General features: G+C 29.7%; 1 protein-coding gene across 1 annotated transcript in view; it reads left to right on the plus strand.

Annotated features, from left to right (window-relative positions):
• The window catches only part of LOC132724120 (protein mono-ADP-ribosyltransferase PARP14-like), a 34,955-nt gene extending 22,461 nt beyond the window's left edge, over positions 1-12,494 (plus strand). Inside the window, exons 20-32 of the mRNA XM_060708933.1 lie at positions 226-447; positions 584-653; positions 908-1,090; positions 1,251-1,316; positions 1,602-1,790; positions 1,998-2,207; positions 2,426-2,634; positions 2,880-3,004; positions 4,288-4,449; positions 5,109-5,212; positions 8,662-8,834; positions 9,040-9,240; positions 12,399-12,494. Coding sequence (XP_060564916.1) covers positions 226-447; positions 584-653; positions 908-1,090; positions 1,251-1,316; positions 1,602-1,790; positions 1,998-2,207; positions 2,426-2,634; positions 2,880-3,004; positions 4,288-4,449; positions 5,109-5,212; positions 8,662-8,834; positions 9,040-9,240; positions 12,399-12,494 — 2,010 coding nt within the window. The remainder of the gene's footprint in view (positions 1-225; positions 448-583; positions 654-907; positions 1,091-1,250; positions 1,317-1,601; positions 1,791-1,997; positions 2,208-2,425; positions 2,635-2,879; positions 3,005-4,287; positions 4,450-5,108; positions 5,213-8,661; positions 8,835-9,039; positions 9,241-12,398) is intronic.
• The last annotated feature ends 3,519 nt before the right edge of the window (positions 12,495-16,013 follow it).

A 16,013-nucleotide genomic window follows, 5' to 3' on the forward strand; every position in this document is an offset into this window, starting at 1 on the left:
ACGAACTTTTTCACCCCACCTACGCAAATGCTTAGGGTTGTGAGCTATATGAATATACTATAACATGTCCATGTATATCATCAAATATATTTCATTTGACGGTATTGATGCGCTTCGTATACATTTATCATCTTGACCAAGAAATATTAATTAATCACGCAATTTGTTGCTTAGTTGTCATGAAAAGAAATATTTCTAACAAAAATGTGTTTTTTTTCTATCTAGAATCTCCAAAAGGTGATGAGAAAATGTTTAGAGGAAGCGCATCACAAAGAGTGTCAGAGTATTGCTTTCCCAGCAATTGGAACAGGCAATTTAGGATTTCCGCGAGAGGTTGTGGCTAAAGAGATGTTCAAGGTGGTTAAAAAATTTCAAAAAGATTTCTCAAAAACAAGTGTACAAGACGTTCGATTCGTTATTTACCAAATGGACAGTCACACCTTACAGGTATGAACTATTAAATGCACTTTTATTTACGCTTTACTGGACAAATGTATATTTGTTATTACTGACGTGTGTATCAGGCAATAAACGTTGTCTACTGTACTTACAGTTAAACATTACATCGTACTTTAAATTTAAGGCTTTCAAAGAAGAAGAGATCAAGTTGCATGGTGAACAATATTCAACAACTCTTGTAGGGAAATCAGGTTGTTAGATATCTTTCCAATGTCATTGCATAATAAGCTTTAAGCTATTATATAAACAAGCGCTTTGATAATTATTTTTACCATTTGGATATTATAAGTCTGCTTATTTATATTTTACTTTCCAATTGTTAATGGCTAGTCAGTGCAGTTTTCCTGTATATATGAAAAATAAAAATGAAATGATTTGTCACAATATACGAAGCCGTACACGTTTGCACACATAACTGTGATACATTTATGTACATGTACTTGATCAGGGCAAAAGGCACAGACACTTGGATATGAAGTCGTACCTAAGGGTTCCAGCAACACCAACCAACAGACAAGTGGAAACTACACTTTCGATAGCGTCAATGTCATGATCAAACAAGGAGATATTACACATGAAAATACTGACTGCATCGTGAACAGTACTAATGCAAACTTGAACCTTACAATAGGTATTTTTCAGACATGCACTGAAATTACTATTCGTAAAGACATTTTTCAGACTCATTTTGAAATTTCAATTGTCATCTCAATAAGCATTACAAGCAATTCATAAATTGTTCAATCATTGTAAAAATTAAATAATGATTTAAAATCGTTTTTGTTATCTAGGTAAAGTGTCACAGACATTGATGAAAAAAGGAGGAGCAGAATTAAAAGAAGAAATAGAAAATCACAGTAATATCTTATTGTCGTTGTTTATTATTCTATATAGTTTAAAAGAACAAAGAAGTTAAAAGATAAATGTTTAAAGAAATAAAAAAAAATGTTAATTTTGTTTTCCTACATTCCTGTTGCTGTAATATTAGCAATATTTCAGACTTTTATTCTTTCTAAATACTTAACAAATATGCATTGTTGAAACGAATACACCAATCTTTTACTTTTAAATTGGCATATAATGTAACAGCGACTTAAAAAATGGTGTTATTTGGTAAAAAAAAATTATTTCGTTAAATATAGAAACCGAAATGATGAGAAACAAAATAGTAACGACATTAGCACCAGGGTTGTCTTGTAAATATATCATTCATGTCGAAGCAGACCCGAATGATGTGTCAACAACTGTAAAAAAGTGTTTAAAAGAAGCTGATAACGAGAGAATGAACAGTATTGCATTACCTGCTTTTGGAACTGGCAGCATAAATTTAGGTTTGTTCGATACTTAAATTGTATACCAACAACTACTGTGTTTATGTAATTCTTTTTCAATTTTAAAAGACAGCCAAATTTCTTGATATTTGTTTCAATGTTGTTTATATATAAAATATATCATTGGAATAGTTGTTGTAAGTTTTCATGTAAACTTATATGTATTTATGATATCATAAATACGATTATGTTTACTACCTTATAAAGGTTCGACAGCATCTGATATAATGACTGCTTCTGAAGTAGCTAAAAGCATGATTAAAGCAGTTAAGGAAGTTTCAAAATCGCAGCCAAAATTCATAAAAGAGATAAGACTTGTCATCTTCCAACATGAATTGTTACCTGAATTTATAAAAGCTGCAGAGGATGCTGGTGACTCTAAAGGCTGGATGGGAAATATATGGAAAGGAGTAAAAAGTACACACTAATTATTTACATGTATTTAAGTAAAGTCTTATTTAAAAACTTATTTTCATTATGACAATTATAAAAGAATTATTTTTGAAAAGTGACATACTTAAATGCAAAAGAGAAAAGGGAATCCCTAAAGAAATTTTGTCCTAAAAAGCTGTTAATTTAAGCCCCAAATATCCTTACACAATTTAAGTATAAAATAATTATAATTTTGTTTTCAGATGTTTTTGGCATAGCAGGATCTAGTGAAGGAAATGGTAATATGAAATTAAAGTCTGCACAAGATTACAACTCTGTTTCGTTCATCATCATTGCTCTTAGTGAGGACATCATACGCAAGGCTATTAAAAAGCTTGAGAACTCTCTTGAAAAAGAAATGCACACAAAAATTATCGATGATCACACAATCCGTCAGCTTGAAGACGTTCAGGTGTCAGAAATTATATTAACAGTCTTAAAATATTTCTCACTTGATCAAATGTCGCGTATTTAAACAATATTTTCTTTTATATATTATCCCTGTCAAATTACATAGATTCAGCCTATATAATCTGTTATTGTGGTACCGTCCAGTAGTACATTCATTCAAGCACACACTGAAACCGGTTCAGGATTCATTCATTGATAAAATATTATGATGACACACACACTATATATAACATAATGTACTTTAAGGTTGATGAAATACAAGGAATAGCCCACCAATGCCATGTTCAAATGAGTATGGATAAAAGTAAAGCAACTATAAAGCTTGCAGGAATAGTAACAAACGTAATGCATGCTTCAGATAAGATAAATAAGTAAGTAAATGTTTTGGCAAGGTCATTATTAATACTATTCTTTATGAAAATAATTCAGAGTGCAATATATTTAAAACTCAAAGGTATAAAAATAATAATTATTTTAATAAATAAATGCTAAGCGACCTGATCTGTTATGTTTGAACTGTAAAAAAGAAACGATTTAATGATAGAATTAACATACGGGGGCTGATTATTAAATTCTTTGATAGATTTAATAAAACACTCAAAATAAATAAATTGTATTCTGATTTATTTGTTTTACCATTACAATACATTTTAAGAAATCACCATGTAAATTCAGTTCTTAAAAAACCCGTCATATATACGTTAAATCGGTAACCATCGGTTTCGAAATCACCGCAGTTGAATAATGTGAAATTATTCTGCAACTTAAACTTCTATTTTAAACTCAAATTAGAGCCAATCTCCGTTATACGGAAATGACGTTAACGTCATTACATTACATCTCATGCGACGTCAGACATTATTCTTGAGCAGAGAGCTGTAATAGAATTTTGTGTTTATCTCCAAAAGTATAGAAAAAACTCCAGGAAAGAAGAACTACTCTCTTTTCCTAAAGCTACGTTGTCCACGAACTTAATGATCAGCTCACGTATTTTCTATTCTCTGCAAATCAAATTTATTCTTGCCAACTAAGTACATACATTTTTATAATTTTCTTCAAGTATAGAATGTTGCATTAATTGACATAAGACGTCAAATTATAAATTTCAATTGTACGATAAACTATCCCAGTAATTACATTCTTAACAAAATTCATAGATATTTCGTTTAAGTATTTTCCTCTTAACGTTATTCATATAATAATAAAATTGTTTAAAACCGTAACCGTACCTTTTGTGATTGCTCGCTTCCATCGTTGGTTACATTGTGTCATTGGATTAAAATGACCAACCAATGGTGAGAACATATGTAAATACCATTTAAATATGGGTGCATTAATTAGGAATATACCTGTACTATTCAATTGCGAAACGATTGTGGCAGTCTTTTTATAACTAAAGTAGTTTTTAAACATTTATTATTTCAAAATACACTATAAAAGTAAATCTTTTGTAATTTATTACAAATTAAGCTGAGTTTGAAAGCCAAAAATGAGCATAATGTCACTTAAATATTGATAGATAATATAAATATTAATTTTACAGTTATAAGATGATATGAACATGATTTTGCATTGCCAAATGGGATATTGCATTTGTATTGTACTTAATATATCAAATATATTTTTACAATTACGTTTCATAAACTACTACAAGGCTGCTGAGGGATGCGGAGCGAATGGAATATTTAAAGAACATCGCACAATGGTGCTTTATTGAAGTTTCACAAACTGGTGAAAAGGTTTTACAATATGAAAAGGACATAAATATGGAAATAGAAAATGCTTATAAACAACAAAAAGATACGGTTGAATACGTGTATGTATTTTAAAGATGAATGTCAAGTAAATGTAAAAATATCTTCACAATTTGCAATCAATTTATCTTGATGGATATATTAAGTTCTCAATGATACAAATGATAATGATACAAATCTGAAATATGAATATCGTGAAATTTAATTGGAATATTTTAAAAAGAAATTCATAATTTTAAAAATAATTCATAATTTAATAAACTTCTTTGATCTCATTATTTCGGAATATTAAGATTCGTTGAAATATAAAGTGGAAGAGTATTTCTCTTCGTTGCGTTTTTTTCAGTCGTATCCGTGTATAAAAATAAATGGTTTTGACTGACTTGTCGGTCAACTTTATGCTATGAGGTCCTTAGTGCTTTGCACTTCTTCTTAAAAGTCATTAAGAACGGCTGTTTTTGAAACAAATTTGTTTTGACATGAAACCTTAGAATCTTAACTTATTTTTGCCAGCTTTGTTTTAACTTGAAGGATAATGTGTTTGTTCCAATTACTTCAAATCGTATTTTTCAAACAGAAAAATATGATACTTAAATTCTAATGTTTGTTCGAATACATCAGTATATTAAGTGTTGATTCTGCTTTTACCTTCTGAAACGTTTTGTTTTGTGTTTTCCATGTAACATCGTAATGCTTTAACATCTTTTTTCTATTTTGTTAGCATAGACGGGAATGACTATATTATTGACTTTGCGTTAATGGAAGAGTATCCTGAAAGTAGTCCTTCAGATAAAGTCAAAGTCATCAGGAAGGAAGTAGTAAAAGGTTTTGTTAATTACTTTGATACATTGTATGTTTAAATTTGTAAATAAAAATTTGAAACTGAAATCTGATTATCAGATAGGGTAACATTTTTACAAATTAACATTTGTGATAAGAACGGTACAAAATCCCATCTTTCATAGGAGTGTAAAATGTAAAAACAAAGATCAACAAGGGAGGCTAGCATTCCATATTAAACTCATTCGTGAACACTGTTGATGTTTTAACCTTATTTGTTCTTTTAATTCATTGAAAACGTTGAAAAAAGGATAACCTATCATTATAAACATAAACGAGTAAAAAAGACGATGCCCTTACTAATCAGTGTCGTTATTTGGAGTTGAATCAATGCGTTTCCTGAAAACATTTTTTTTACTGGGTTTACTTGGTTGACTTGTTTTTCTTCGAAAAATTCTTAGAGCTAACTGCTGGAGGTATTAGGTTCCTAAAATATTTGAATGTAAGGCTTAAGTTTTAGCTCTTAGCAATTATTTCATCTCTAACTGTACATCCATTAATTTAATTTCTTTTATGTACTACTGTTGTCCAAAAGCAAATATATTGATGGATTATTTGCAAAACACCAAACGTTTTGTTAAATAATGGTTCTGGCATTTGATAATACATCGTCTACACTAAATAAGATAAAAGATTAGTTTACATTTAAAAATTAAATTTTCATATGAATTTCTATAGAATCGCATTTTGTGTTGCTGACGAAGTTACTACAACACGTACAAATCGTCACTGGTTTTGAATACACTTACTGTGACAGGTCACTACCAGCATAAATGTGTCAATAAACCACTTAAAAGGCAAGGGCTGTTTAACGGCTTCACTACAGATTCTCGGCGCTGGCAAAGATATATATCCTCGTTGACTGTTCGTGCATCCCGTAAAATATTGTATTATATATACAGAATCTTTGAGGTTAAACAATGCTTTTCTGAATACTCAAACAATTTAACCTGGTGTCAATTTCACGGCCAAGACGTTTTCATTGCAAATGATTAGCTGGTTCTGGTGACGTCGCCACTTTTGTTCTACTCTTAAAACATGCGTGCGTTATGACGTCAATCATCACACTAACATTATATCAAAACTCATTGTAATAAATGAACGCTCTAAGTCTTTTTAATATTTTTACCAATTTTCTTACTGTATTTACATTATTATTCAAGATTTGGACAAGTACAGGGAAACCTGTATCAATAAAGATGATAGAATGTAACGTAGAACGTGAACCTACATATAACTTCTACTTGAAAATAGACATAAATACGTGGAAAGCAATACTTTTAATAATTTAAAATATATTTCAATCCAAACAATTTTTAAAATGATTATACTCGTATAATAAAGAGGACATCGAATAATATTGAACTCGCAAAATATACTGTATTTTTACTAGTTCAGTAAATTAAGTGATTAACGAATAGAACATTCTATATATCTCATACCCAAAATAAAAACTGTTTTAAGTAAAAAAAAGATTCATTTTAATTCATGCCCCTATAGCGTAATCCTAACATTAAGCGGCACTTTAAACTTATTTGTTTATCGTAAGTGACGTCATACCAAAATATATGCACTATCGTGCAATACTATTTTAACGTAGTCGCAAACGCGGCATTGGTATGTGATAGCATTGTATATCGTCTACTTGTACAATATATACATACTTTGTCAAGTCAGGATAACTTATTTAATTTCATTGTCATTTACAAAAATGTTGTTGGCGTCCGCGCCGAAGCGCGGCGCCTATTGGAATGAAATGAGATTTTGTGAAAGGGCGACAGCAACTTCTCGAGCCTTTTATAGTTGCCAATAATAAAAGCCGATCATTCCGATCGGTATGAGGGTGCTTGATTATTAATTAGTCGCGATATATACAATGAATGGCGAACTGGAGAATTTCGCAATGCAAACATTTTCAAATGAAATAACCTTTTCCGTCAATAAATTAAATCGCGCTCTTCGGGGTATTTTTGCTTATCATTTTGTAGTACACAGTGGGTTATTATGGTATGTTATTCCGAAAATGTTATATATGTATACCGACAATAAATAAATTTTGATTTGATTTGATTTGAAAGCTGTTAATAGAATGATGAGTTGATGACCTAAATATTCCGAAAATCTATTTATAGAGGGATGTACTCCTATCGGTTATTCCCGGTCTCTCCCGGGATTTACTAATGACTGGCGAATAGTACCACACGTTTATTGTCCGGTCTCTCCCGGTTTTGGAGTAGATGTTTGATATCGTTACAGAACAGAACAAATATTTTACAGATAAATAAGCTTTTTGTCAAAATGAATGTTTGTCACTTAGTTTGGTTACAATAATTAATAAACACAGATCAACTCTCGAATTGATTGATTATTATTATACATAAAAAAAACCAACAACACAAATCGCATGTTATATTTTATCTATATGAGATAAAAACAATAAATATGTACAATAATTGAGAAAAAATGTACATTTTTATGGCATTAATATGACACTATCAACTTTAAAACATTTTATTTAATTTGTTATTCGTGTTTAGTAAAGATTCCGAGGAATTATTCAAAGTTACAAATCAGATTTTATGAATTATTCAATTGATTGATAATTTAAAAAATGATAAAGAAAAATACAAATGTACATGTATATGGTTTAAGAATAAACAATATTATATATTGAAAGATTAACCATGATTTACTGACTTTTTCCAGTTAAGTTTTGACTTAAATATAATCGTCGATCATTATGACAATTGAATTCTTAAAATAGTAGTAAACGTAAAAACTCAGTATTAAAATTGCGCATAAAACACACACAAAAAAAGAAAAGAAAACAATATTCATAAAATCTGTATTTTTTTTATCAAAATAGAAATTACATTTATTGTATAATAAACAATTATGATCAACATGGTAATATAACAAGTGTCATATTGTTACTTAGTGTGAACAGATTCATTAAGAGGGGGTCCTCGCTAATAGCGATAACATAATAAGGGACATTTACACAAGTATGGTGTTGATCATGCGTTACACATATGGATTATAAATGATTGTATACATGTATATCCGTTGCTATTAATAACCACGAACATAAAGAAATAACAAGTAATATTCTAATTTCTAGCATGCCGATCAAATTTATAAATAATCTTTCGTCCGTTCATTCAAAAGTAATATACAATTCTGGTAAAACCCAATGAACCATTGAACAGTTTATAAGAATATCTTGTCATCATATATCTACTAGTTCATCTGCACCTGCTGTTTGGACGCCCTTTGATGCTTTGCATCAATGCTTTTCTTGTTTTTATTGTAATATGTTGAACGACAGAGAATGAGAAAAATACATCATCTATGGATAAGAAATAAAAAGCAGAATGTTTAAAAAAATACACTATAATAAAACAAGTTTGAAAGCCTAGTTCAAAATATTTCAGGTGGAACTTATGAACTCCCTGCACACTGGGACGATATGAAGGGCGGAAATTTACGAGTTGTATCTTTGCTTGCTGACAGCCAAGAGTATACTGCGATTGAAAAACAATTCAAAGATTCTGCTGGACAGTACACAGACGCAAATAAGCAATTGCATGATTATACTGTTGTCAAGGTTAATATTTATCAAAGCGTTTTTACTAATTGGGAGTGGGACCTACAATTTTTATGGTTGGTTTATTCTATTCAAAATCATTCAATATATTATGTTACTGACATTGTATACATTAGCTACACAAGCTCACTTAAAAATTTATAAGATTAATCAAGCCTTTTTAAATATTTACTTTCGGTATTGTAACCTTTATTCATTCTCAAAGATTGAACGCGTGCAAAACAAAGTTCTCTGGGAACAGTACCAGTCCAAGAAAAAGCATCTTGAAGACCAAAACCCGCCAAGTACTATTAATGAAAGGCAGCTTTGGCATGGAACCAGCGCCGATCCCGTCGACAGCATCAATGCACATGGTTTTAATAGGAGTTTTTGTGGCAAAAATGGTGAGAAGAAAAAATATATTGAAGCATTTACTCAAGCTTTTTTATTTTTTTCATTAACCTTAAAACACTTCTAAGGAATGTTTAATTCAGAGTTAATCATATATCTATGACTTTGCAGGAGGTTCTGAAATCCCCAATTGATGCTGAAAACCTCGTACCAAAGGTTTAATTCTTCTTCCTACATGCGCTGACAAATAATTAACAATACAACTATTTCAGTTTAAACTAAATTGAAAAGATTTCGGTGCGAGTTTCAAATTGAAAATATTTCGGTGCGAGTTTCAAAAAAAGATCCGCCTTGACACTTCGAATTCATTATGAAATACATTTACAACCTTATGATTCTAACATTCGTTTGCATTTAGCAATATAGAGATGAGAATATCGATTTCCTTTATCGCTCCGAAAATTGCGTTTTAATAAATGATGATGTGTTACTTACTTTTGTGCAGTGCGTCCAACAATTAATTTGTTTTCAATACCCTTTCACCAGTTTTCTTTAAGTTAATATTAGCTACTGTTTTTAAGTTAATGTCATCTGTTGTTTATCCATCTGTGTAACATTGTCTTGATTATTTTTACGTTTTGTCTATAAATAATTGTAATTCATTAACTCTTTTGAAGTTGTTTAAGTGTAATGTTTGGGTTTTGAATATGTCTATGACTAGCAAAAATGTATTCATTACTACGGTCGCAAAGATTAATATTCAACGATTCCCAAAATATGCAATAAACTCTAGTATTCGTTCTGTACTTTGTTTTACTTAAACATATATTTATTCGATTTAGTCTTCGCATTTGCTGAAGAGATAAAATTTTATTATTTTACTTAAACTTTCACTGACAGCATTAACGTCAGAGTTTGAATCCTTTTGAAATTAACTTGCATATTTTTTGTAGCTACTCATTTTGGTGACGGCGTTTATTTCGCATTACATGCAAAGTATTCATGTAGAAACACATACTCAAAGCCGGACGCTAGTGGAATAAAAAGAATGTACTTATGCAAAGTGTTGACTGGAGTATTTGCAAAAGGGAAACAAGGAATGAGAGTTCCACCTGCCAATCCAAACGGAGGACCGCATGCTCTTTACGATTCTGTTTCTAACAGCTTAACCAGTCCTCACATGTTCATCATATTTCACGATACTCAAGCTTGCCCCGAGTATCTTATATACTTCAAAGAGTAAAAGGTCGGTAATATCTTAATAAATGGCAGATATGTTTCAATATCTGTAGAACTTTGGAAAAAAACAATATCTGTAAATAGAACGGAAAGGCATACTTTCAAGAAAATAATGCTTTGTGTGGAAAACGTGATTTAGTAAAGTATTTTGTACCTTATGAAATGAGTACTTTTGCGATTTCTTGTAAATTTTTATTTACCTTTATTTATTTTAGTAAAGCTTCAACGATGTAATACTTTAACAATTTATATGTACTATGACAATTGTTAAATCACTTTACAAAATACAGATGTTTTTATATTCGTATTGTTCTATTTAAGATGTGTGTTTTGGTTTGGTTTGTGAGGTGTTATAAAAGAAATCCGTACAAAATATTTAACTTGCAACTTTTTTGCGCAACCCGCTTTTTTAAATTATCAGAAATAAACATTGTTATGGAATTTTTATCAAGTAAACAACCAAATAAAGCTTTACACCCTTTATGTCATTTAACTAGATTTTATATAATATTAATACAATGACAATAAAAAGATCATAATTGAACTTATGTCATACTTGATTCCGGAAATTTTAACTGATGTTATAATTTTTGATACAGTATTATCACAGCGCATTTTTAATTTTAAAAAGGTGATATAATGCATGAAATGATCAGTTTATAACGATATCTAAAAGATGAATATTGTATATAAACAGAACATTGATTATTTAGTTTATTGCTTGCTTATTTTTCTTGCAATACTATTGTTTTTTTTTTGTCGCAATTGCACATTATCAACCTGAAAAAGCGGTATATTAGATAGTAAATATAACAATATCTGAATCAGTTTTATGCACTTAATCAAATGTTTTACAGCTTTGTTTTTCTAAGTCATGTAAATTGTGCCTGGTTTTCACACATAGACAATCGTATATCAAATCATGCCTTATACCGCCAGAACAATTAATTATTCAATTTCAATTTGACATTTTGAGGGCCAAAGAAATACATCGCATCACTAATATAATTGAGCCACGTCATGACAAAACCAACATTATGTGATAAGGATCCATGCTGTTCGCTTACAAACCGTATAACAAGTAGAGAAACTGATAGCGAACAGCATGGATCCTGATAAGACTGCGCGGATGCGCAGGCTGGTCTGGATCCATGCTGGTCGCAAACCCACTATGTTGGTTTTGTCATGACGCGGCTCAATTATACAGAAATTTGAAATATATAATACATTTTTTGTTGTCATATTTTATTTAAACTAACAAAGGACATTAAATCAGTGTTAGTTATAAACATTCATCATGTTCCGGTCTGTTTTTCCATTCTTTTCATTTACTAATGAATTATATATTTTTTTGTTAATAATATTGGTGTGGGTATTTTTTATGTGTATAGTATATATAATGGATATTGATTTTTTCACATAATTAGTATAAAGATATATTTATATGTATCTAGACAACTTTTCGTTTTGAAATGAATTTGTTGTATTTATGTTTTTCAAGCATAAGAAGAAAACACTTAATAGTATCTTTAAAAAATGGAATCTGCTTTCTTAGTGTGTATTTAGCATAACTCGACTATATGTATGCTTTATAGTGCTTTTTACGTATATATTATTTTTTGTATATTTTCATGGCACAGTGATACTAAATAACTTTCCAATGATCCTGAATGATCTACTAAATGTAAATCAGCTCAACAATGACATTGTTATGTCAAAGTAAAATACTTTTTTACGACTCGGTCCGTTGCTATGAAAACTCGACCAGATGTAGTATTTCCTCGCACATGCCCAGTCTGCGTAGAGTATAATATCATCGCCCTATATAAAAAAACCTGGGAGTACTGAAGGCAAAAAATACATAATTTCATCAAATAGCATTTAACAAAAGCAAATGATTTCTTAATAGCTTTGTGATTTAGATTACAAAAAAAAAACACAACATAATCTTGTCATCAGGTCAGAACATATGATAGGGCATGTTCATGTTTTTAGTTTTCTGCTACCGGATTTAATCCTTTTTCCGATTTGACTGTGATGCCAAGAAAAATTGAAATTAACGTAGAGGATCTAGATATGTTTAACAAGTAAACAGAATCTTAATTAGTTCAAAATATTTCCCAATCGGTCACGTATCCATCTATTTGACACTTTGCCTCAAAGATATTGACAGTACCAATTGTGTGATATTAAGTTATACATGGACATTACAGATTTATCTTAAACACCTTGCTGATTCAATTCTAAGTTACTGATGAAAAAGTTGGTTATACTTTAAACAGAGGACCTTTCTAGGACCTTTTGGATCATTAATTTGAAAGTCTCGCATATTTTCTGATATACGTTATAAATAATTTCCACATAAAATCAAATCACGTTTTACGTACTTACCTCTAACAGTTAAGCCAAACATACTGGTTCGGCTGACATAACTTTAAATCACGTTTATCAAAGCCTTTAAGCATGATTATAGTTAGAGAATATGCCCTATAGATTATGTATTCATGACTTCTAATTAAATAAAATTATTCAATTTAATAATGACACTTACAAAACCTCCATGCACCTTAACCGAGAGTTTTTAAAGAAAAATATATCTAAGCAACGCACTTCAGCACCCTTTAACAAAAATATGATTAACTTAAAATTTATACGCAGGTTCTTATGTCAGAATCGAATACATCATTTAGGTACGGAAATGTTCAAGTAAGTTACTTAAATTCACCTTTGCATCGGTTATTTATCAAATTAAACTATGATCCTAGATTAATAGTTTATCATTTATATTACATCAACTTGTCTTTAAAGTAGTTGTTGAACACTGACAAAATGTATTATTTCGTTATTGCTTTTTTGTCCTACGCAGGATGCGCATGCACGAAATTCTATTTCCGTGTTATTGCTGTTTGATAGTTTTATTAAAAAGTAATCATTTGGTGATTTGATAATTTTTAAGCATGAATGCCTGTATTTATGGACACATTTCTAATGAAAGTCAGAAATTGAACAAGAACACCGCATGCGATGTAAACGCTTTTTTTGTTAGAAATTCTAAGTTAAAAAGCGTTAAAAACGGGACAAAAATATAGTTTTTAAAATGAAGCCCTAGGTCAAACTACTGTGCCTTGTCATGATAAGCAAGCATTCAAAGGTTATTATTGATACCTTTAAAATTGTTTGAGAGAGGGGCTACATTATGGTTTTAGCAAGACGACAACGACGGTGACGACGTCCCCGCAGCGATCATAATAATTCGGCATTTTTTTCTAGAAATCATAGATGTTCAAGAACAAAAAAATACGTTTTAGTGATCTTTATTATAATATCGCTTTATTTTCGTTACATAATATTTTACAAAGGACATAATTAATTATATTTAGCTACAACAATGCCATGTATTAATCATAAACATTATACCGACTGTTGGTGCGCATTTGTTTGTTTGTTTTTTTTTTTTTTTGCTTTTTGTATTTCTTTCTTTTTTTCTATTTCTTATAAATTTCTGATGTTTCTGATTATCTATGATTATCAGTCTTATAAACCTATGAAAAAAATAGTGCTATGCGCTTAACATATAAATAAAAATATATCTATGACAAATTTTCGACATCACATTTCCCTACATGAATAATAAGCATAGTTTGTTTTACATAACTACATAATTATTATTTATATAATAATGATTCCATGGCATAGCTTTACTAAAATAATGAGGAACTGTTTTAAAGGAAAGAAACATCTTACCAGTCATTCTTTCATTGATTTTAATATCTTTTGTGTATACTTTTTATTTGATACATTCTCATTTTTTTACAACAGAATAATTATGATCCTTATATACAATGAAATCAAAAGATTAAAAAAATATCCTTAGAAGGTTTTAGACATTTATTCAACCGTTTCCCGTATAAGTTGGTAGTATTATCGTGTTAAATACGTTGTCAGTAACGAGGATTATGAAAACATGTTTGTAAAATATGGAATATGGAAAATCGTGAATCGAACCATCTTTGCATAAAATTAAAATGAAATCACTGAGTCAAACTTCAAGGTCTTCTTTACTTGTATCAAAATTATAAAGTTTTAGATTGAGAAAAAATAGGCAATCAATATTTTTTACTTCTTTTGCATAAAAAAATTAAGTTATACTATGCTCAAATTTGATATTAGAAAATATTGATGATTGCTTTGTAAATCTAAAATGGACAAGTTTTGACTTCAAACGAAGTAGATAATAGGTAATATTTCAAACTAAAAACACTATGGGTGGTCACAATATGAATATATTAAAGAAAATACCAACTTTGATTCACCTGTTATATGGAGTGCAGTTTCCATTTTCATAATTTTATTCATATAAGGCATATTCATAAGATTTTTTTAAATTTCAAGAATACTTTACTCAAGAATGAGCATACTATATCTTAAAGAAAATGTATGTATGTTAAGAAAAAGTTTCAAGACACATATCGCTGATATGGATAAATATTTTGTACATCTAGCTATATCGTATTAATCAGGCAATAAAATTCTTTCGTAAACATTTGTGTTTGATTATTTTTGTCACATCTTATTTAATTATTTGTACATGTGTTCAAGTTATCACTGAATATAATAATGTGCTTGATAGAAAATGAACGTTGATTGTTTTTGCGTGACACCTAAACAAACAAGATCGTTATGAACTTAATTCATATTTTGTTTTCGGTGTAATGCGACCAAAATTTTGGTTCGAGTGTCAGCCATAACGACACTCCTAAGATTAAAAGCCATATTTCTAGTATTATCGGTTGGTGCCCCTTAATGTTATATCTCAGACAGGCGAGCACCGAGTTAACACCAGCGATCTTTACTCTGTAAGGCAAATAGAAATTAATTTAATGTTATGTTGATTTGTGTTTCAACTGTAAGTGTTTAAAATAATTATTTATGTGTTAATAAAATCTCCATCTGTATGTTTAAAAACATATTCTCAATTTAAAAATAAATAAATAAAAAATGCTTTATGAATCATTTAAGTGTCACATGAGGCCATTTCCAACTCAAGGTAGTTTTCGTTACTTTCTTATTTTAATTTTAATTTAAATAAGAAAATATTAAGATATAACAAGCTATGTGTCTGTATTCACTTGGCACGGATATTTAAAAAGTCTTCGAATGTATAACAAAATAAAACAATAAAATGAACTAAATCATTATCATATATATTTTATTATCCAAATTGTAAACGGGGCATGTCACCGTTTGATACAAATGCGCGTCTTTTTATCTATATAACTTACTGTTTTATTATAAAAATACCATATGAAAATTACATTTTAATTAAAGTCCATTTTGATATATTTGATCAAAACAGATAAGTATTCTATTTATCTTTTTAGGGCAAAAACAGAAAAGAAACATTTTCACGCTGATCGTCATGTTATTAATACTTTCTAAGTTATTTCAAATGTCATGGAAAACTATTTTTTATCTTAATGGAAAGGTAAATTTTCGATTTTTTTCCTCCGCAGAAATTTCAACTGATATTCCATAACGATTCATCCGTAAAACAGTAAAACTCAAACTTCATTCATACATTCCGAACTGATTTTGTTTTTCCCAGAAACA

This window comes from Ruditapes philippinarum, unplaced genomic scaffold (genome assembly GCF_026571515.1).
Source record: "Ruditapes philippinarum isolate M1 unplaced genomic scaffold, ASM2657151v2 ctg1222_1_1_1_1, whole genome shotgun sequence".
NCBI lineage: Eukaryota > Metazoa > Mollusca > Bivalvia > Venerida > Veneridae > Ruditapes > Ruditapes philippinarum.